Raw genomic sequence first — 24,151 nt, forward strand, 5'->3', positions numbered from 1 at the left:
GAGAGTAGAGCAAATGTCATAATCTAGTAAATGGCCTATAGCTTTGTTGATAAGGTTTTGTGATTTTTTAATAACATAAACAATAAAATTCAAGAAATGTTTATCCTTGGGTACCTAAATACTGAATAGAGAGGGAAGAGTGACCTCTGATGGGAAATAGCAAATAAAAATAAGAATTCCTTTAAACACTGTAAGAAAAAGAGGATGGTGTCAAGTATTCTTTTTCTCTTATCTTAGATCTTTGTGGTTTCTTACGATAAAATATTAGAATTCCAGTTTGAAGGACTAACCTTTCCTCCAAATCAGAATGCTATTATCCTTATAACAATTTATCCACTCACCTTTTAATCTAGCATCACCCCCAAAGGCACCACAGCCCCAGTTTCCTGTGGCCACTGCAGAAAGATTCTCTGAAGAAACTCCAGGACGGAGAAATCCACAGTAAGCCTGCAGGATGAAAGAAATATCAAAGCACTTAAGTGACTAGACATTAACAGGCGTTTTGACTGAGGTACTTGGATCACTATCTATTATCAAGCTTATGTTATCTTTCCTTTCTTTCTTAGGGGCCAAAGTAGAGGAGGGGAAATAGAAAATTGTGGGATTATACATGGAGGAAAGTAAGAAATGATCAATTCTAATATTTATTTGCTTTGATGCTGGTCAAATCAAAGCTCTTAAACCAATTCTTTTTCTGATTCAGATATAAAAATGGAGATCTCAGAGATATTTCAAGAACTGATAGTACCACAATTACAAACTATCAGGAACTAACTAACTAACGGGAGGAAAGACACTTAAGACACTGTTTTATTAGAATGCTTCTGATCACCATTTTTTCATTAAGGTAAAGAATTATTACTATTATGCTTCCTCAGCACTCGCTCCCTGAATTATTGGGACTAGATCAATAACTGGGATTAGATTTTAAATGTGCTTCCTGCCACTAAAATGCTTACTAATGAGCAAGCAATTATATACAAAAGGGATTCCTACACTTAGTTACAAAATAACCTTAGGATCCCTTCCAGCTCCAAGATTTTCTAGTTTCACAGCTCTGTTTTACAGAATATTTAAAAATTTGCCTGTAACCTGAGAAAATAACAATATATCCCAAGGATGCGAAGTATTAATTACATGAACAGTTCATTTTGTATACGAGAAGACTGCAGTTTAAGGCCCCAGAGTTTCTGATTTCCATTTCTTTGTTATCAGCCTAGTTGGTTTTTCTGCCCCCTAGGGGTTTTTAGTTTTTTTAAAACTATCAGACTATATTTAGAAGTTGAATATAATAGCAAAGCAAATCTCCCCTTGGCTCTCTCAAGTACAACGAGAAGCCTAAAATATAGCTTATTAATAACAGTAAATAAAATAAAAAGAATGATCTGTGACAAATGTTCCCAAGGAAAAAGCAAGAATAAAGATGCTCTATGAAATCCACACAGAAATATAGCAAATTGCTCTCTGAAGTTTCCACAAAGGTATAAAAAATTTATACATTGTCTGGGTAAATTAACAAGGCTATTCCTTCCACCCTCTCCTAGGCTGTAAATCTTGACAGATATTAATTACAAGTTGCTACCAGACCATTACTCACAAATTACATGTATAACCAGATGTAGGAAGCTTCTGAAAAACTCTTTCAGGTAAAAAATATCAATGACCTCAACTTTTTTAGCAGGTTCTTGAAAGATACAGCCTCTCTGCCTTTACGCCAACAAGAGGGAGAACAAACTCACTGTCAGAGTATATAAGTTTGCCACTTGGTTTCCTATCAAATTCTCCTACCATGCCCAAATCAAGAGGAAGATTTCTTAGCTTTCTATTTTGTGTCATTTCTGTTTTGTACTGTCAGAATGGTTTAGTTTCTTCCTCACTGCTGTCTGGACTAACTTTAATGAGCAAAAATAGCTTAGTGAAACTAAAGCCTAACAACAGAGAATTTGAAATATTTAGATTATTAGAAGCAAAATCTAATGTAAAGTATTAGCCAATTTTACCAAAAAAAAAATGTCTATCTTAGAAAATGGCCATAACTAGAACAAACCATAAAAATGAAATTAACTTGCATTTGGTGTTTTCATCAAATAAAATCAAACTTTGAAAATTAGTCAGATAGCAATTTAATGATATAAAATAATTACATAGTTATTAGATATAAAGCATAACTTCTTATGATTAAATAAAAATTCTTTTATTCTATTAAAGGCAAGCATCTCCAAGGTCAGAAATAGGAAAAAAGCAGCAAGCTCCTATGACTCCCCTTTAGAGAGACAACCCATGCTTTTTCATTTTCCAGTAAGAAGGATCCCTCAAATGCTAGAGACGAGGTCAGGGCCACTAATCAGGAATCCCTTCCTTTTACAGGAGTAATTGAAAAAACAAAGACTGGATGAGGGCAGAGATCTAAAAAGAGTTGCCAAGTTCATAACTTCATAGGGCAAGGTACTAAGAGCTCTCAAGAGTTCCCCACAGGCAATAAATACTTTACTTTTTCTCTACCCAGAGTCAGAACACTTGAAGAGATTACTGAGAACAGTAAGACTCAAAGAAAGCCAGCTCAAGCTTTACTCACAACCTGACATGACATTCCCCAATGACAGAGTTAGTTATTTTTTCTAATAAATAGCTTTAAACAAGGGGTAAAAAAGAAAGTATTCATACCTCAGGACAGTAAGTAGAAGATATCAATGAAAACTCATATCTCAGAATGAGTTTTGATGGGAAGAGAAGAGAGGGAAGATAATTTTGTAGTCCTGAAAATTTCAAAAAAGAACTTTAAGAAGCAAGAAGCAGGAGGAAAATATTAGTATCTAAAGTTAAAAACTAGAGCCCTGTCAGGAAGAGTTGAAGATAGTGATGTAGAAAGAAGCAAAGAAAAGAGTTGTAAAATTCCAAGAGGCCCAGAATTGGGCCCAGGAAATAGCTGGTACTCAGGGGAATAGTCATAAACATCCATGCATGGACATGCATGAGCACATACAACCTTAAGTAAGAACTGAGTCTTCAACATTAATTTTAGCAGACCCAAGGAGATACAATTAAACTACATCTTCACTATACTGTGAATATATTATACTGTTTGCTAGATTAATAATTTAATAAATACTGTTCCTAAAGAGTTACTTAATTATATGAAGTCAATCTACCATAATTGTTTAACTTAAATTAATACATAGCTGGTACTGATACTGATGTCCTGAGCTTTTAGAATATTGTAATTTCTTAAAAACAAAAATATTAAAAAATCCTTAAGAATCTTGGGAATATAACCAATAATATTGTGTTAAGTTAGCATGATGACTAGAATTGGTGGAGTGATCACCTGTAAGGTATAAAAATGTCAAATTACTATATTATACACCTGAAACTAAAATAACTAATTTAATAATGAATACCAACTATACTTAAAATAATAATAAACAAATTAAACAAATTTTTGGACTACAATAAAATAATATTAATTAGGAGGCTTAAAAATTATCCTTAGATTCAGTAATAACTTTGTAAATTTCTTTTGATTAAATAGCAACAGTACAAATATGTTCATTACTATACTATGTATAATAGAGAAAAACTTGGAACTAGTTAATTGTTCAAAAAGTAATTAAGTATAATATATCAATCCAACCAATTTTATGAATATTAAACACATTGTGAAGATTATTAGAAAGTAATTAAAATATTTATAATACATGGTTAAATTAAATAAGTAAAATACAAAATTATAAGTAACTTTTGAACATTTTAATATGAAACTGTTCATGTAGAAAGATCTATACAAATGAAAACAACTATTTAAAAGGTAGAATTATGGGTGACATTTTTGTCTTTAAAATAATTGTAACATTAGTAAATCGATTTTGCTTTTTAAAAATGTAATACAAAATCAAAGAATTGAAAAAACAAATGGCATAGACGATATAGCCTTTATTCACCTCTCTTGCGACCAAATCAAAGTTGTGACCAAATCAAAGTTGTGACAGAAACACGGAACAAACAACAAGGAAAGTCACCTGGGATCTAGACAAACAGAGCACTATAACTAGAGAGAAAAATAATTAATCAGCCTGCAATGGTAGAAGGTAAGAGCGGACGAAGACCGAAGGCTGCCTGGTCCCAAGCGACTGAGTGGAACAGAAGCTGCAGCAGCAGCAGCCAGCAGCTGTGGATGCCTTTTAAAGGGGCTGTGCCCACGAATGGACTTTTGTGGTGACGGACCTGCTGGCTCTGAGCACTAGCGCCCAGTTGGCAGCTCGGGGGGCATCAGAGACTTACAGAGGAGCACCGAGTTGTCGGAGTGAGGGATGGAGGCGAGGCTCTCTCCTGGGGAGAGGTGCAGACAGTATTCATTGTTCCTCTGTTCAGCCCTCCACCTCCCAGTGTGTGGACTCAATGCTGCCATAGCTAAAACATCAAACTGGTGAACAGAGGTCACTCTGCCCAGAGGATTCCCTGAAACTCCGCCTCCCACAACTTGCGGCCACACCCAAGCCACATCCAGGTGTGTACTCAGCGTAATACGATCAGGACATTTAGGAGTTTTGCTTAGTACAGAGAAACAGACACAGAAAGGCAGCCAAAATGGGAAAACAAAGAAATAGAAACCATATGAGAGAACAGAACAGAGATCCAGAAATAATGGAGTCAAGCAATCTACAGACGCAGAGTTCAAAACACTCGTTATAAAGATGTTCAATGAACTTAGGGCAAGTGTAGATGAACTCAGTGAGAACTTTAACAAAGAGATAAAAAACATAAAAATGGAAATGGAAATTATAAAAGAGAACCAGTCAGGCATGAAAAAAACATTATCTGAGATGAAAAGTATATTAGAGAGAATCAACAGTGGATGAAGAAGAGGTAGAACCACCAATATAGAGTATGGGGAAGCCAAGGTCACCCAATCAGAATGGCAAGTAAAAAGAAACCAAGAATATAATAATAATTTAAGGAGCCTATGGGAAAAAAATTAAGGGTAACAACATCTGTGTCATAGGGGTACCTAAAGAAGGAGAACAAGACGTTGAAAATATATTTGAAGAAATAATGATGGAAAACTTCCTTAACCTGGTGAAGGAACTAGACATACAACCCCAGGAAGCTCAGAAAGTCCCAAGAAAGAAGAACCCAAAGAGGCCCACGCCAAGACACATCATAATCCAAATGCCAAAGGTTAACTACAAAGAGAGACTCTTAAAAGCAGCAAGAGAAAAGCAGTTAGATACCTACAAGGGAGCACCCATAAGACTGGCAGCTGATTTCTCAAAAGAAACCATGCAGGACAGAAGGGCTTGGCACAAAATATCTAAAGTGATGAAAACCCAGGATCTACAACCAAGAACTCTTTATCCAGCAAAGTTATCATTTAGAGTCGAAGGACGATTAAGAGCTTCCCAGACAAAATAAGCTAATGGAATTTCAACACCAAGCCAGTATTACAGGAAATTTTGGAGAGACTTCTTTAAGAAGAAACAACATGTATCAAAAACAGGAATAAAGAATGGTAATAACTACATTCCTATCAACAAGTACCTCAAATGGAAAAGTGCTCCAACCGAAAGATACGGTGGCTGAAAGGATAAGAAAACAAGCCCCTTACATATGCTGCCTACAAGAGACTCACTGCACGTTAAAAGACACACATAGACTAAAAGGCAGGGGGTGGAAAAAGATATTGCCTTGATGGACCTAGAGGGTATTGCGCTGAATGAAATGGGTTAGATAGAAAAAGACAAATATCGCATGATTTCACGCCCATGTGGCATCTAAAGAACAAAATCAACAACAAAAATGGAAATGAACTCATAAATACAGAGAATATTTTGAGGGCTACTAGATGGGAAGGGGGTTGGTTAGGAGAACGGCAAAAAAAAGGCAAATGGATTAAGAGGTACAAATGGATAGTCGCAGAATAGACATGGAGATGTAGAGTGTAGCGTGGGGAAGATGGTTAATAATGTAATAAATATGTAAGGGGGAAGATGGATACTAGATTTAGTGGGGTGATTGCTTTGCAAGTTATGTGGATCTCTGATCACTATGCTGTACAACTGAAATAGTATTGTATGCCAACCATAACTGAAAAAAAACTCATTGAATTGTACAAAGTAACTACGAGCAACTAATTGTCTATTATTATAATTCATTAAAGCCGGAAAAAAAAAATGAAAGAATTATGCAGACTTTGGTTTCCTCAAGGATTAGCTTAGATATCTCTCTGGTTATTCTGATTCTATATATTGAAAGACTTAATAGAAAACCTACTAAAAATGATATATTTTGAAACATTGCTAAAAAAGTAAAGTAATTCATACTTTAAGATTATAAACAATCAAATGTTGAACTTAGAAATAACTGGTTTTGTTCATCAAGCTCTAGTTTAATAAAAGACCCATTCCAAAAGCCTCTATGAAATATATTCATTATTTAATCTTACCTGAATGAATTTAACATGGCTAAACACAATTTTTCACAGATGATTTCTTTCTTTCCTTCCTGAGCTATTTGCCACTTTTACAAACTGGAGTCATAACTCTTTCTATCCACAAAGATAATTCTCTTCTAGAATGTCATCCATTTGATCTCTCACAGGATTAAACATTCCTTCATAGTATCAGTTAGATAAAAGGAGACTAATTCTTCTTTTTAAAAACCAATTCTACTTGCAGGTCACATGTGAGTTCAGTAGGATAGGTGGAGCCATGAATGGAGCAGACTATTTCCAGAGGTAATAAAGCACCTTGTAGGATTGCCCTTTCGATTATTATCTGGTGAGTAATGCCTAAAACTAGCAGATAGGCCCCTCAAGTTCAAAAATTTTGTAGATGCTCTGTTGCTTCATTTAGAAAAAATAAGTTTTTCCATTCCCACCAACTTTCTCTCTGGCATGCAAAAAAAAAAAAAAAAAAAGAATTGTGCAAGTCATCTCTAAAGTGATTTAATACAGGCTTCTGCTTTAAACTGTGTGACAAAATACAGTGAGAAGTAAAACATTTAATATTCTCTCCAAGTTGTGCTGTTCAGTTTATAGAAAACTCCCTGTTGCTTGTACTAAAATTCATAATTCTATTTTAATAGGTAAGTACAAATAATAAATGATGGAATGCTTTAATTCAGAAGGCCCAAAGTTATCTGGATTAGTTTCCTAATTAAGCTGTCAATGACATTTAATAAAATCATTTACTGCTTTCTTCATTTTCAATTAAAGAATTAGAAAACTAATTCTTTGTTAAAAGAGCAAATGTTTTCAAATATAGTAGTGAAAACATACATACATTTATCAAAAACATAGATTTATCAAATGCTTTTCCATGTGCTAGGTGCTTTCTCAAAGTTAGCCCATGTGTTGATGTGCTACTTTATACCTGTGGTATTTCCTTGTTTCATGGGAATTTAATAAATAAGCGAGGGGGAAAACACTCAAATTTCCTTGAATAAAAAAAAATCAAACAGAAAAGGATACTGAGAAAAAAGCATTCAAATGGCAGCTTGCTCACGGTACAGGATTATGACTAAAAGAGAAAGGTAAGCCATGCATACATACATGCTTGTAGAAGATCATGTATTAAGCAAACGCAAGGAATATTCTTAATGACTTAAGACTGAAACAGGTAAAAAGTCTAGAAAAACAGATATAGTTATAGTAATCTCTATGCGGGAGGAGTTAAATTTTTAAAAAGTGATTTGAAAGAGGGGGAACCTGGATTCAAGTCTTAGCTTTCTCACTGCCTACCAGTGTGACCTGGGGCAAGTTAGTCAACTTCCTGAGGTTCAGTTCATTATCTCTAAATTAGAGATAAGACCACTGTCTACACCTCCCTAAGTGGTTAGGATTAAATCAGACATCGAATTTCAAGTGCTAAGTAGAGTACCTAGCAATCATTTAATGTTAGTGATTACTTTTACTATTGTTACCTATACAATTTCTAAAAAGTTTCTACATGCATTTGACTGAATCTTTTATGAAATATAAATCAGATTTAACTGCACGGTGACAAAAATAATGGCAGGTTGAAAACAAAGAGAGAACTGCATTATTGTATATTAAAAATCAATTCATCTGCTTCATACAGTTTCACCTATTTTCACACTTGAATTGACACTGGATTTACTGGGTTTTATTTAGTGTTTGAAGAATATTTAGGAAATATCCATAAAGTTGTAATATTCTGAGTGATTTGAGATAATGTATTTATGTCTAAAATGTTTATCTTAAAAAAAACTGTATTAGTAATATGTAAGAAGTTTAATTAAGCAGAGACTAACTCATTTACAAATATTTTTGAGAAGTTCCCATATGCAAGGCAATATGCTAGCAGTGACTAACTCGAATGGAATAAAATTTCTGTTCAAAGGTTAAAGACTCATTCTTTTGGTATAAAGTGTATCTATCTCATAAGGACACTACATTCTACAAATGTTTTTCAATGTTGATAACACTTACAACTAACAAACTATTCACATATACCAAGGTTTCATGTTTTAAACATTTCTGGTGTTTTTGAGGATGGGTAAACTGAAGGTTAGTGCTATACAAGTAAATGCAGAGAACATCAATTGGCCCTGGGGAATTTAAAAAAGAAAAACTTATGTATGACCAGGATTATCTTTTAAAATCATATTTATTGATAATTTTTAAAAGTGAATGATCTAGCTCCTACAGGAGGTATTTGAGAATATAATCTTTATCCATAAAAAAGGAACCTTTAAATCTATGTTAATATAGGATTATACTTAAATACATTTCTTTTTCATATATTTCTCTCCAAACTACCTATTGCTTATGTAAATGTCTTCTAGTATCAATGACCATGTGAAAAATTTACATATACATGCTAAATAAGTAACATCTGCTGAAAATCTAAAGATAAATCTTCTAATCCTATTTGATAAACTATATAATAAAAAAATGTGCTTAGAGACAACTGCTTTAAAGCAAGAGTGAAGTAGGCTAACATTTGAAATTACCTAATATAATAAAAGATATTATTCAGGCAAATCTCTAACTTTCAGAGTCAGGTAAAAGGGAGAAATTATAACTATTGATATACCAAGTAATAGTCTTTTTGGATAGCAGAATTACTTTTTAAAAAAAGATAAACGATAGCTGTTATATTAAGTAAAACTTTGGAAAACAGTGTATTTATTCTTCAATCTTTTTATGAGATTCCTTTGACAATGCTAAACATTAAAATAAAGTAATAAATTATATATAAGAATATATGTCCAATAATAAATTAGATTCTCAAGTAGATTAGTACAGAAGATAATACATGTAATTACATTCATAATATCTACTAAGTTATAAGTGTAGAAAAAGCCTTTTTGGATTATTTGGTTGTTTATTTTACTAACAATATGGAAGGCAAGGTGGTTCAGATGGAGTAAGTGGAGCATCACAGAGAGAAAACTCGGGGAGAAGATGCAAAGATGATATACTGAATGACACACATGTACTCCCAATCTCCTTGCAATGGTACACCCAGTCTGCTGTCACTATCAAATGTCTATGTAGGGATTGGCACTTGTTTAACTATGCAGAACCACAAACCTCATTATCTTAAATAATCCCATAACTAAACCTTACTCATGGGAGTTAAGAAATAAGTTTTCAGAATTGGGTCAGTCTTTTTGTCTGTGAGAGTAATCTGAGGAACTAAAGAAAATATCAACTGTTTTGGTCAGACCCTAAAACTAGAGAACAGTATCGGCACTTTATTGTATGACAGAGTTTGATATGGTTAACAGTAGCGAAAATTTGAACTAACAATAGGAATAAAAAAATAAAATGATTATAGTAGATAGCACTGTCATAGAAAATCATAGATTCCATCATAATGTCAAATTACCCAATCAGTAAATAATTTACACATTATTCTTACCTATAATAGAACAACATTAATTTGACTTTTACAGTTTATGTTTTAATTCTGACAGCATACCCTGTGAAGAAAACATCACTGGGTAGGTCTAAAAAAATTTTCAAGGCTCATTCATTCCATATGGTTTTACAATGATAATGCACTTGCTGAGATAAATGCATGTGTGGGGCTTAATGTCAAGCAACAGTCTATCTGGCATCAGTAATCAACCAATTACGAAATGGAAAGTACATCTTGTACAAGCTGACAGATCCATTAAATCAGGAGAGCTGTGGGCAGATATACTGACACTGCAAGAATTACCAGAAAGCATTAATTTCAGCATTAATAAAATGGCAGTAAATAATGACAGCTGACAGATGAACTCAGAAATAAGGTTACTGGCCTTGTTAAGCTCACGTCTAATTTTTTCAGGCACAAACTGGTCGAGGTAGCGTCTGAAGTGAAGGGCATCGATGGCGACAATTTCAGTGCTGCGCCGCTGCCAGTCGTCCCTGAGGCAAGACAGATGAGGGAAAGATGAGAGATGGAGAATGGCACTCACAAAGTAAAACCCTCACAGGGTCAGGTTTCTGAGACTTTGACAGGGTTAAAATATTAAAAAGAAACAAACAAATCCATGACTATAGGTCTCAGCAAAACAGAAAGGCAGAAAACACTATTTCCTTTTAGATTCCAAGACACATACATATTGTGGACGGCCAGGCATTAAACAACAAAGTGAAAAATTACCAAGTGACAACGAATTTGACATATTGTAAATGGGTATATCATTTACAATGAGTCTCTGGAGGTTAAAGGGCTTGGGGGCAAACAAAAGGAACTTAGTTCTTTGTTTTCCTCTAATACTTAAGACAAGGCATTTGTATTTCAACAAGAGCTCATTTCTCCTTTGTTCTGAAAGACCTGCTTTAGGTCACTGAGTATGTAACATTATCATATAACATCCAAGTCAAGTGCTAACAAAAAATGTGTAATGATTCAGTATAACATTCTACCTACTGTGCTCAATTGCTGACTGTGTGAAATTATTTTTAAAAAGACAAAGATAGCAAAGCACATTGCCTGTGGAAATAGGAAAGACTGAGTGAAGATAATTTTGGAAACATGAAATTCCAAATATTTCAGTTCTTACAAACTTGCATATATTAATATGCCAAACAACTTTCTACATTGAATAGCAATAAAAACCTTCATGTCAGTCAGTAAACTATTATGAAGAATTAAACATCTACATAGATAATCGCTGCAACCACATATTTTAACCAAAACAAAGGGAAAAACAAAGGGAAAGTGACCCAGAGCAGGACTTGAGATTATTACAAAGAATAAGTTTATATAGCTACATGGTCAACTGCTGATTCTTTCTGCCACAATGGTTCTTTTTCATTAACACACACACACACACACACACACACACACACACACACACACACACACACACACACACACCTTTCAGGTACTATTTCTATAAAAATTCACCTCCGGCCAACCAATTTAGTGGGGAAGTAAGGATGTCAACACGTAAAAATACATTTCAATAAAAAATAGCAGCAGCAAAATTCACTGTAAGTCCTGGTGTCAACTGTTTTGTGGCATTAGGCAAACTGTCCAAACATAAGTTTCCCCCACCTACCTAATCTCCCAGAAAAGTTAAGGATAACTACATATGCTGTTTAAACGCTTTATGTGACAATTAGGAACTATTCTTAATAAGTTTGGCCTTGGAAGTTAACCACTACTGGCTGCTTACAATTGACAGCTGAGAGATAAAAAAAACTATAGAAAGTGCTACCCTTCTTGTTCTTGATTTAGACTTTTGGCTTTTATTTCACTGTTCTTCCCTTTGGCACATGGAGATTGGTAATACTGTTTTAACTACTAATGAACCTGTAACACTGAATTTTAAAGGAAAGCTATATTTCTGAAATAAGAATAAATGGGAGGCAGAATATATGAGGCCACATTCCTTAGCTTTTGGCCATGTGATACTAAAGTCAGAAACTCAGAAACAAACTCACCTTTCACTCTCATCTTCATGGCTCCGGGCCCAACGATACGTTTCGGCATAACCTGTGTATTCGCTGTACTGTTCAGTACCTGAAAAAAATAATCTGCCAATATTACTTTTCAGAAATATTTTCTTAAAAGCTGTATCTTTTAAAAGGTCTTTATTAATAAACTTATCCCTCCTTTCTTTAAATATCTTATTGGCAAATGTCAACTAAAACACAATAACAATAAAAAACCATTGGTCTTAATGACATGTTATTATTTCCCATAGATTAAAAAAAGATGTTTCCTAAGGCGACCACAATGTTTATCATACAGCAACTAAATGTCTCAATCAATACTGAAAACAAAATATGCTCTGTAATACTCATTTCCTTCTTTTATAAGGAAAGCATACGGACTGTTTTATAAAAGTTCATTCTCTTCAATGTCAGTAATCTGATGGTAATATTTAGTTCGTACTATTGAGAAAATAGATTTTACATAAAGACATTCTCTGCTAAGAAAAGTGTCATTAAAATTAAATCTAAGATTTGCCTATCAACAGGCAAGGTTCTTCAAAAATGCTTTGTAAAACCAGAATATTATGGTATGAGAGGAAAAGGAGGGAAAAAAAGCATAATATTAATCTGATGAGAATATACATCAAACTTGCCATATAACATAGATTTCTAATTCATCATACCTGAACATGTATCAGGAGAGATGGTGTCAAAATTGCTCCTATTTAACTAAACTCATTCCAATTCCTATGGTCAACCCAATAATCACTTGATTTTTCAAGAATAAAAGAAAAACAGTAAAATGAAAAGCTGAAAACCCTGAGCAAGATAATACTCTGGCATATAAAATAGAAAAAAGAAAAGATGAAGAAGTAAAACAACATTGATAACTAAGATTAATGATTTTTTTAAGTACAATTGCCCTAATTTTGCCAGTAAATAAAATGCAAACAGACTAACTCAGGCAGTTGAACTATCATTTGTTAACAAATGACTACTCATATAATAAAGGTCCGAGACTGAAAATACCTACGACAAAGACTTCATATTCAGGGAAAAAATGACTCTAGAATATACAAGCCTTGATAAAACATAAATTTACAAAAAATAGAGAACATATTTAATAAAAATAAAAAGAACACAAAATCAAATTATGACATGCTCATTATGAACTGTCAGTTCTTTATCCAAAATCAAATTCATTTCATTTTTAGGGTTGAGTTAACTTGTTACAAGTTTACTTAAACAACTCTGAGGCTTTTATATACAAAGAATAGTAAATGTGATCAAGATTACAAATGGCCTCTACATTTAACTATCAATTTACAGACAGAGAACAGAGGAACATGTTAAATACTACCATGAAGTTGTAATCAGCAAAATTCAGAACCCTGGGAAACTCTACAGGACCAATCTGGACTGCTTATTAAAAAAAGGGTAAGGAAAGAAAAAGAGGGAGAAACTTATAAGTTAAAGGAAAGAAACATGAAAACACTAATTATAAGAAAATGGGTATAGTTATATCAATATTGGATAAAACTGACTTCAAGTCAGAGAGTATTATGAAAGATGAAGAGGAATATTTCATGATTCATTCATCAGAAAGACATAACAATTGTACATTTATTTTGGTTTAACATTTGAAAAATCAATTAATGAAATTCATCATATTAACAGATTAAAGAACCCCACGTAATCAAATCAAATTGCAGGAAAGATAAAATTCAACACTCACTCATGATTAAAACTCAGAAAAACAGAATAAAAAGAAACTTCCTCTATCTTATTAAGGATCACTACGAAAAAACTCACAGTTAACTTCATACTCATGGTGAAAACATTCCAGCTAAGATCTATTAAAAAACAAAATTCAACTGAATAAATTTTAAGGATCTTATTGGCATTATTCAATGATTGATTCATGGATCAGGCTGCATCTCATTTGGCAGACAGAAAGAAGCTCCAAAGAGCTGTACAAAATAAAAGACTTTATAGGTAGAAGGGAATGGGACAAGGAAGTTATAAAAGCAAAGAACAGCTTATTTTAGGCAAGGTCACCTTCTTTTAGGGGAAGACAGGAGTTTATCAGGTGGATTACCTAACTAGTGCTAACCAGATAATTCTAGATTGACTGGTTTAAAGTTCCACTCCTAGAGGAGGCTGAAACTATAACTAAATTACGTATTAAGTCTCGGTTTGGTGATGTGGGTTTAGCACAAGTGACTCCATTTTGGGTCTATTGTCTTTTTTTTTTTAACAGATCAAGGCGAAGATTACCACTGTCATCACTTCTATTCAATACTACAGTGATGGTCCTAGCCACTGCAATAAGGCAAGAAGAGAAACAAAAGTCAAAAGGAGTATAATAAAGTAAGACTGTTACTATTTGCAGATCTCATGATTGTTTATGTAGCAAATCCTAAGGAATCACTAAGAAAGAAAGATGGGGTAGAAGAGAGAGGGAGGAAGGGAGAAAAAGACAGAAAAACTCATAAGTAAATGTAGTAAGATCAAAAGTATGTCTATATACTAGCAGCAATGGGAAAATAAAACAAAAAATTGATTAATAATAGCATCAAAAAAAGTAAAATACTTAGGAGCAAATGTAACAAAAGATGTAGAGGACACCTTCAAGAAAAAGTAAAGATCTGAATAAATGAAAAGACAGACTATGTTCTGGGGTTAGAAGACTCGATACCAGTATGTCAATTTTCTTCAATTCTGTTGATAATCCTAGTAGACTTTAAAAAAAATAGTAATTGAGAAAGTGATTCTAAAATTTACATGGAAATGCAAATAGCCTAGAATTGCCAAAACATTTTTGAAAAAAAAAAAAAAAAATTGGAGGATTCAACATTTACAGTTGACCCTTGAACAATGCCGGGTGCCACACCCTGAACAGTTGAAAATCTGTGTATAAATTTGGACTCCCCAAAAACTTTAGTTGTCCCTTGATATCTGTGGGGGATTGGTTCCAGGACTACCTGCAGATACATAATTGGCAGATGCTCGAGAGCCCTATATAAAATGGCATAGATCAATGCATACAGTTGTCCCTCTGCATGCCTGAACTCCCAAGGATCAAAAACAATACAGGTATTAATTTTAAAAATCTGCATATGACTGGGCCCATTACTCAAACCTATGTTGTTCAAGGGTCAACTGTAATTAGTCATGGCCTAAGGAAAGAACAAATAGATCAATAGAACTAAACAGAATAGGTAAATCTGCACTTGCATGGTCAATTGACTTTTCACCAAAGGGGGCTAAAGCAATGTATTGGGATACAACTGAAACTAGTATATTATTGTATGCCAACTATAATTGAAAAAAAACAAAACAAAACTCACTGAATTGTACAATTGTAAATGCAAGCAAATAATTGTCTATTATACTTCAATAAAGAAAAAATTAATAATAATAAAACAATGTTTTGGGAAAAGAACAGTCCTTCCAACAAATGTTGCTGGAACAAGTAGATATGCATATAGAAAAAAAAAAAACCCATAAACTTCAACTATTATCTCACGTTATGAATAAAAACTATTTGAGATCGATAACAAACATAAACCCAAAACTATGAAACTTCTAGAAGAAAACATAGGAGAATGGTTTTATGACATGGGGGTAGGTAAAAATTTCTTAGACAGGATAAAGAAAATAGTAACCTCAATAATTTTTTTTAAAATAAACTAGATTAGGTCAATATTAAAACACCTTTAGGAAAATGCTTAGGCAAGACTGGAGAAAAAAATATTTGGCAAACAAATATCTGACAAAGATTTGTATTTAGAATATTTGAAGAACTCCTATAAGTCAATAATAAAAACAATAGGAAAAAGATTTGAACATAACCTTAACTGAGGAAGATAAACAATTGCCTAACGCCTATGTGAAATACTGGTCAACATCACTAGTCACCAGAGAAATACAAATCATGAGCACTGTGATATACCACTACATACCTAACCGAATGGCTAAAATCAAAAAGAATGACATTTAATGTTGACAAGGATGTAGAACAAGTAGAATTCTCATATATTGTTACTAGAACATAAAATGGACAAGAATTTTGGAAAATGATTTGGCAATTTCTTATAAAATTAAACATACATCTACCTTTAACCTAGAAATTCCATGAGTTAGGTATTTACCTAACAGAAATTGGAAATGCATGTCCACAAAAACGCATATAAGAATGTTTATGGCAGCTTTATTCATAATAATCTTATAACGGTCAGAGTTCAAGCAGAGAAAGAGAACCAGTAAGAGACACATATTAAGAGATTTATTGCAAGGAATAGGCTTATTCAATTGTTGGGGCTGACTAGGCAAGTCTTAAGAACTAGAACTCTCAGGCACAGGCTGAGGCTAATGTTCACAGGAGGACTTTCTTCTTCAGTGAACTCTCAGCATTGCTCTTAAGAATTTTTGACTGACTGAATCGGACTCTCCCAGATTCTTAGGATAATTTCCATTACTTAAAGTCAGCTGATTATGGATTTAAATTATATCTACAAAATATCTTTAGAACACCTATATTAGTGTTTGACTGAGTAACTGGGGCCTCTAGCCTAGCCGAGTTGACATATAAAAAAGACCATCATAAGCCTAAAAGTAGAAACTCCAAATATCCATCAATAGGTAATTAGCAAGTGTTATAATCATACAAACATTACTAGTAATAAAAAGGAACGAACCACCGATACACTCAAAAACATAGACAAATCTCATACACAATGCTGAGCAAAAGAAGTGAGGCATAGAAGAGTATACAATAAGTAATTTACATGAAATTATAAAAAGACAAAACTACTTTATGATTAAAAATAAAAATTGTGGTTAATGCTGGGGCTGTCATGGAGATTGACCAGAAACTTACTGACAGTTTCTGGGGGTGATGGACATGTTGTTCTATGTCTTGATAGGGATGCGAGATACAAGGGTCTATCTATTTGCCAAAATTCACCAAATTATACAATTAATATTATGTTCTTTGGTGTGTATAAAATTTATCTCCGGAGGGAGTGAGGGAGATAAACAAATACCAAACTCTACCTAACAGGCTTGCTTTTTGCAGTGACATGGCTTAGAAGTTCTGATGTCACCTTTTGCGTATCTAGATTTAAGCAAATGAAAAAATAAACTGAGGACACTGGGAGCCACATTTTACGTTGTCAGGGAAGTGAGTTTCAAATATGGAAAAGGGGAAGACAAGAATGTATGTTGTGATGTTGGACAGGAATGGCAGATATCGATATGAATTCAGTTGGGGGTGTGTGTATGTATGTGTATGCATGTGTATGTATAACATGCATATCCTAGCTCTGTCTGCTGAGAGGGCACAGAAGCAAAGACACTCTTTGTAGCAATAAGCATGCTGAGCATTCAAATCTTGATTTCTAAAAACTAGCTAAAATCCAAAACTCCTTGGAGAAATGGTTGATTCCAGAGCTGGGGCAGGGAATATACAAGATGAGCCTAGAACATCATTGTGTGCCAAAAAAAAGAAGGAAGGGCATTAAAGAATGATGGCACATTCGAAGGGACACAATTGCTAACTTGAACGGGCTCCCACTGATCAAATCTGGGACAATTTAGCATCCAAATAGATAATAGTAATGGATTATAACCCACTGAATAAGAATCCATATACTTACACAAATATTAATAAACAAATATACATAAATGAGAGAGAAGGGGAAAATGGTTCCTTAAAGTAGTGCCAACTACTAAATGTAAAAACAATGATGAAGCTAAAAAAATTATCAAGGGCTGCTAAAATTACTGGGTGAACGTTTAATGAGGACAGGATATTTACAGTTTCAAAGTATGTAAAAAACATAAATACAGATTAATTACAAAGGCAAAAAGAGTAACTTGACAGTGGAGAAACTAGGCAGATCCCACCTTAACCAAGTCATAACACCTAATATCACAAATACTGGGACAAACTGTTATTATTTTTCTCCTTAAAACATACACTGAGTAGGACACATCACTTCAGAGGGAGTCTTATCAGAATGAATAAACTGAGTCTAGTTATGAAGAAACACTAGGCAAACCCCAAAATAGCAGACATTCTATGAAGTAACTGGCTTATATACTTTAAAAATATCAAGGTGAACAAACCCAAGGAAAGGTTGGGAAACTGTCCAGTTTAAAAGATACATGATCAAATCTATATTCAAAGTTTGATCCTGGATTGGATTGTAGACTAGGGAGAAAAAGCGACAAAGTGTATAATAGAATAATTGACAGGATTAGAATATTGACTAGGGATTAGCTAATAGTACTTTATCAATGTTAAATTTCCTAATTTTGATAACTGTGCTGTATTGATGAAGGAGCATATCCTAGTTCTTAGAAAAAATACAACAAACTACTTGGGGTAAAAAGGCACAATGTCTCCAATGTACTCTTAAATAGTTCAGGAAAAGAAAATAAAGAATGATAAAGTAGATGGAGCAGAAATGTAAACTGGTAAATTTGGGTGAAGACTATATGGAAATTCCTTGTATTATCTTTGAAACTTTTCGATACGTTTGAAATTTCTCATACACACAAATATACAAATATATATAAATATACAAATATATTTATATATATAAATATTAAAGCTATGAAAAATATTATATTTTCACAGATGACTAAAATTTTCCATAACAAAACTTAAAAGATTTAAAGTCAATACTACAGTTTCTAATCTATTACTTAGCACATTGCTTCATAAAAATAATTTTTAAAAGAATTAAAATATACTAAAATCCTATAAATTCATCTAGAATTCTGGATAAGATACTCAGCTACAAAACAAAAAATAATTATAAAATTCATGTTGTTTCTTGTGTGAGCCTTCCTTGACACCGTAAGTAGAGTTGGTTTTTCCTTCTGTGCTTGACAGTACTCTGCACATAATAGATTAAATTGAAATCTGAAAATCAATTACATTTCTATACAGTAGCAAGGAACAATCAGAAACTGAGATTTTGAAAATATACTTAAAATAGCAACAAAAAGTATGAAATACTTAGGAATAAATCTGAGAATACGTAAAAGTATATAATGAAAAGCATAAAATATTACTGAAATTAAAGAAAACCTAAACATACAGAGAGATATTTCATCTATGTGTCAGACTAAATATTATTAAAATGTAATTCTTCCTAAATTGATCTATAGATTCAAAGCACTCCTAAAATTCCAGCAAGTTTTTTTGTAGATATTGACAACTGATTCTAAAATTCAGCAAAACAACTCTAAAGAAGAAAAAGTTGGAGGGTTCATACGAATATGAATTATAAAGCCTCAGTAATCAAATTAGAAAATACAAAACCAAAAAGAACAATAAACTGAACTTCAAAATTGGAAAACTTCTGATCTTCAAAAGTCGCTGTTAAGATAATTAAAAGACATATCACACATAGCTGATATGTATCCAAAAATATATAAAGTACATTCAAAACTCAACAACAAAAAACAAAACCACCCAATTAAAACATGGGCAAAAGGTAGTTTCATGTGTATAGCTGTATGTTAAAACTTACTTAATTATATACTTGAAAAGATACAATTTATTGTAAGTCAGTTATAACTCAATAAAGCAGTTTAAAATGTAATCTAACTCCCTCACTAGACTGTTGGTTATTCCAGGGTGGGAACTATAAATTATTAACATTTGTGTCTACATTAGCATCTTGTAATGCAAGAATATAGAAGCAGTTGAGTAAGTATTTGCCATATAAATAATAATTAACATGCAAAACAGGAAGACTATTGTATTAACTGAGGTTAAAACAATGAGTCCAGAAATATTTAATCGAAATACCATATAACTAGCACATATCAAAAAAATCATTCTTACAAAGATAGCACAGTATGGTAAAAAGAACACTGCACTGAGATTAGGAGATGTAAAGAACCCAAAATGAATCCTTAAGTAACTCAATCTCATTGGACTTCATTTTGTTATCTAAAAATCAGGCTTGTTAATAATTCTTATATTGTTTACCTCAAAGAATTACTTGGAAAACCAAATAAGATGAGTTTTAAAACCTTCAAAACCATAAAGCAGTTAGTATTGGTGTCATTAGACATAACTTCGTAAGAGGATAGAGAAATCAAAGATATATGATTCCAAGTAAGTGAGGTTTAAAAGCAACCTGGTCTACTGGCTTGACTGGGAATAAATACAGTGAGGAACAATCTAGTTCTTTTTTATTTTCTGCCCTGTAATGGCCAAGCTTCCTATTTCCTATTAAAAAAAAAAAAAAAAAGACACACACACATACACACAAACCTTGCCTACTTTGATCTCTTAACTATGAAAACAAATACCTGTTCCATCTTTTGAAAATAAAGTGGTTGAAAAATACAAATATCAATGATCATATTTCTCTTTTAATTTAGGATGGTTTTAGTCTTCTTTCCTAAGACAAACAAGGTTAGATTTAGTTCCTTCAGTTACGGGAAATAAAAATCACATATAGATATTTCTGTTCTAAACAAATTAAATCCTGGGTTTTCTAAGTAAACATCTTTTAAAATTATGTCGACTTTTCTGAAAAACAGATATCCTTAACATGTTTTAAATTCAAATTTATTGATAAACTATGATAAAAATGCAAGGGTAAATAGTGATAACAACGAACAAGAGTCAGAAGACTAAATGACCTTTATATAGCTCTCTCTAGCCTATAAGACTATAAGACTTCATGTCAAAGACAAATCTTCACTTAAGGAAAAAACTAGAACAAAACCATTAAAATCTTTTCAAGAGGTTCATGACAGCTTTATGAGTTTTTAGATTTAGCAGTAAGAAACATTGTTTTCTCTTACTGGTAATGAAAGTTTGTGATGGACGGAGGAAAAATATTTGGAGATTAAAAATATTTTACTTAACAATGGGTTGTGCCCTTGGAAAGAAGGTTAATGTGAAAGCCACCTACCCTGCTTCCATTAGTATCATTAATATAGCGGTAATTATGCATCAGATAAAACACTCTTGTCTTTCATTCCCATGAATAAAAATTAAGAAAAGCAAAACTCCAAATGAATTTGGATCTTTCCCAATAAGCTGCTGTCATTTAGTTAGCAATGGGCTGTTTTTGTAGTGACAGGCACCTCTAGTGGTGTTATTCTATAAAAAGCACCAGCTCTATCAGCAATGGTGTCCACTTTTGTCCTTTCTATCAGTTCTGCTGACACTCACAAAAGATACAAGGACTTGTGAGATGTCTGGGACAATCTGATTCACTAGAGTATAGGTTTTATGTTAAATGTACTAACATTCAGCTCAGTAAGTTTCAGGTCCTGGCATATGCTTTGTGTCCTCACAACACAGAAACAAACAAACAAAAAATCTTCCCAAACCACAATAACACACTTTGGTATTGAAGCTATTTGCTGCTGGATGTTGGAGAACAGAAGAGAGGAAGAAAAGTAAAAAGTAAAAGGAGACTGGAGTTTTAATTCTTTCCCTCTGTCTATATTTACTGAAACATTTTAACTCATAGTTGCCCCAGAGTGGATCATAGCAAACAGAGGGATAATACTGTCTGGATGAAAAGTATTTGCCTGTTTGCATGACCTGTTCCATATTCATTAAAAGTCTGAAACCAACCAGATACCCCACAATGATGATAAATTTAATTTATTTCCAATTTCTCAAACTCTTCTACAGATTCAGGCAGCACAATCACAGCCATTAGCTCACTGAGCCTATATGAATCACTGAAGGAATGGAACTGATCAGGCAGATAGATTACAGTGCATGGTTAAGAGTCTCCTAAGAAGGGATGGCAGAAATCCAACATCAAATAGATGATGAAATGGCCATTTCCATTAAGGGAACATCACATCACAGATATTAATTAGGAGGCTCTATAATAGAGTTAAGTGTATATGGGGAGAAAATGCTGAGTTAAAAGTCACTCCAGATGTCCTTAGTCTGAGGTAATTACGGATATGAAGGTGAGTCATGGATCTGCAACTTTCCATTCATTTAGAAAACCTGCAGGTAAATTAGAAACTAGACATAACTCTACAGTGATGATCCTTTTATAGGTTGGGACAAACTATCTTTAAAAAAAAAAAAAATTCTAATGTTTTCCTTTTACAAGGAAATCACTTTACAGCAACATTAATAGATGACAAGAGGCTTACTACTTTCCTAGTATAGAGAAATGACGGAAATGAAATAAATTAGCTTTGAGCTTTCAATGATGTACAGTTGACTCTTGAGCAACAGCGAGGTTAGTGGTACCAACCTCCAGCCCTGCAGTTGAAAATCCATGTATAACTCTGACTCTCCCAAAACTTAACTACTGATAGCCTACTACTGACCAGAAGCCTTACCAATAACATAAACATTCACACATATTTTATATGTTATATGTATTATATACAGTATTACATACTGTAGTCTTACAATAAAGTTAGAGAAAAGAAAATGCTATTTAGAAAATCATGAGAAAATACATTTACAGTACTACACTGTATTTATTGATACTGTTAAGTTTATATCATGTTTACAAAATGAATAATCTTTCTGTCAGTACCGCCATCATGTTGTCTTATACAATAAAAAACACTGTAAGGGTGGCTCCATAGTGTAGTGGTTAGCATGTCGGCTTTAGACACAGAAGGTCCTGGGTTTGCGCCCCAGCTGGAGCGACGGACCATACCCTGGGAGTGCCAGGCCCCAGGTGAGCCAGGTCCCAGGTGAGCCAGGTCCTGGGTGCACCAGGCCTCGGGTGCACCAGGCCCCAGGTGAGCGCTGTGAGCGCATGGGAGGAGATGCTCCGCCTTTAGAGATCCAGTTCTTAACGGGAGATTGCAACATCCGTAGGTCAGGGGTGGAAGCGGGGGGGGGGGGGGGGTCAATTAAAGAGAAAAAAAAACTATGATGTTATATGTATTACTAACATACACTACTAATTGTTCAAAAATGAAAAGATAATATGAAAAAAGTATAATGAGTCATGCACTGATAGAAGCAGCAATATGATTGCTTTATGGTAGCCTAATCGATACAGTTGTTTCACAGTAGAAAGAAAATCTCCAAAATTTTTTCCAATGTATTTTTTAAAATCCATGTATAAGTGGACCTGTGCAGTTCAAATTTGTGTTGCTCAAGGGTCCACTGTAAATTCACCTTAAAAATTGATGGAATATTTTGTTCTGCGTCTTCAGTTCAAATTTAGCTTATCTGCTAAAAATTAAAATTCTTTTAAAATATTTCATACACCCAAATGCTGGAGACAGTCACATCCCATACCTTCAGGGCTCTCTAAAACAGTATGAGACCAATATTCAAAGTCTTTATTTGCCCAACACTGGATTTATGAAAGTTTAATTTTTTCTTCTATGATTCCTTCTATTCTCCTCTCCCCTCATACCTTCCAACTGCATTCTTCATATCTGTATATATATAAACAACAAATGAATACAGCTAAACCAATATGTGAATTGAGATAACACTGAGAACAAAAAGGTTTTATCTTTCCATTTCAGTACAATTTGGATCACAAACTCTTCAAGAAGAAATTCCTTTGCTGAAGTTCTATTCTTAATTTCCTATATAAACTCATGTAATTAACAATTGTTATTTTTTTCCTTACCACACCAAAATAGCAGACTCACAATTATATTATAAAAAATAACATAGGATATCTAAATTACATAGAATAACTTGTCGAAAGCCCTTTTACCAACAAGTACTTATAAAAGATAAAGACATATCAGCAAAAATAATGGAGTACAAACTTCTGGAAATTTTCTCCTCCATAAAAGCAGTAAGAACACTGGTAAAATTGTGAGATTCAACTTTTTCTGAACTGTGGGAGTTAATCAAAGGCTTGCAGCAGTCCAAGCAGTATTTATTAAAGTAAAATTGGCTGAATCTTGGTAAAAAGAATGAGTTTTCTGGCATTTTTAACTTGCCCTATTCCTATTCTGCTCTCCCAAGCTTTGCAGTAGTCTTAAAAACCAAAAGACTGTAATACAGTGAAAACTAGCAGCCTAGTAGCCACCAGAGATGGTAGAAAAGGGCTAACTCACCTTCATAGCCCCATTCTCAGAGAACTGTCATTATATGACCTGTCTGGTGGTTTTCTGGAAGAACTCACTTGCAACGATATCTTTATTTGACTTGACTTGGAACTTTCCTAGTTCGAAATCCTAATCTCCAGTGGTGTTTGTTGAAAACAATTACAGGCAATTGTTCAACAGTGTGGCTGCCTGAGGCAGTAG

At 33.5% G+C, this 24,151-nt stretch overlaps 1 protein-coding gene across 3 annotated transcripts in view; it reads right to left on the minus strand.

The window, feature by feature from the left end:
* The window catches only part of PARG (poly(ADP-ribose) glycohydrolase), a 115,461-nt gene that overhangs the window by 13,342 nt on the left and 77,968 nt on the right, over positions 1–24,151 (minus strand). For all 3 annotated transcript variants that reach the window (XM_006916931.3, XM_015593247.2, XM_015593248.2), the window contains 3 exons: positions 11,906–11,984; positions 10,270–10,378; positions 342–447 (listed from right to left, as the gene is read on the minus strand). In XM_006916931.3, the coding sequence (XP_006916993.1) occupies positions 342–447; positions 10,270–10,378; positions 11,906–11,984 (294 nt within the window). The remainder of the gene's footprint in view (positions 1–341; positions 448–10,269; positions 10,379–11,905; positions 11,985–24,151) is intronic.

The sequence above is a fragment of the Pteropus alecto genome, unplaced genomic scaffold (assembly GCF_000325575.1).
Source record: "Pteropus alecto unplaced genomic scaffold, ASM32557v1 scaffold287, whole genome shotgun sequence".
In the NCBI taxonomy this organism is placed as follows: Eukaryota; Metazoa; Chordata; class Mammalia; order Chiroptera; family Pteropodidae; genus Pteropus; species Pteropus alecto.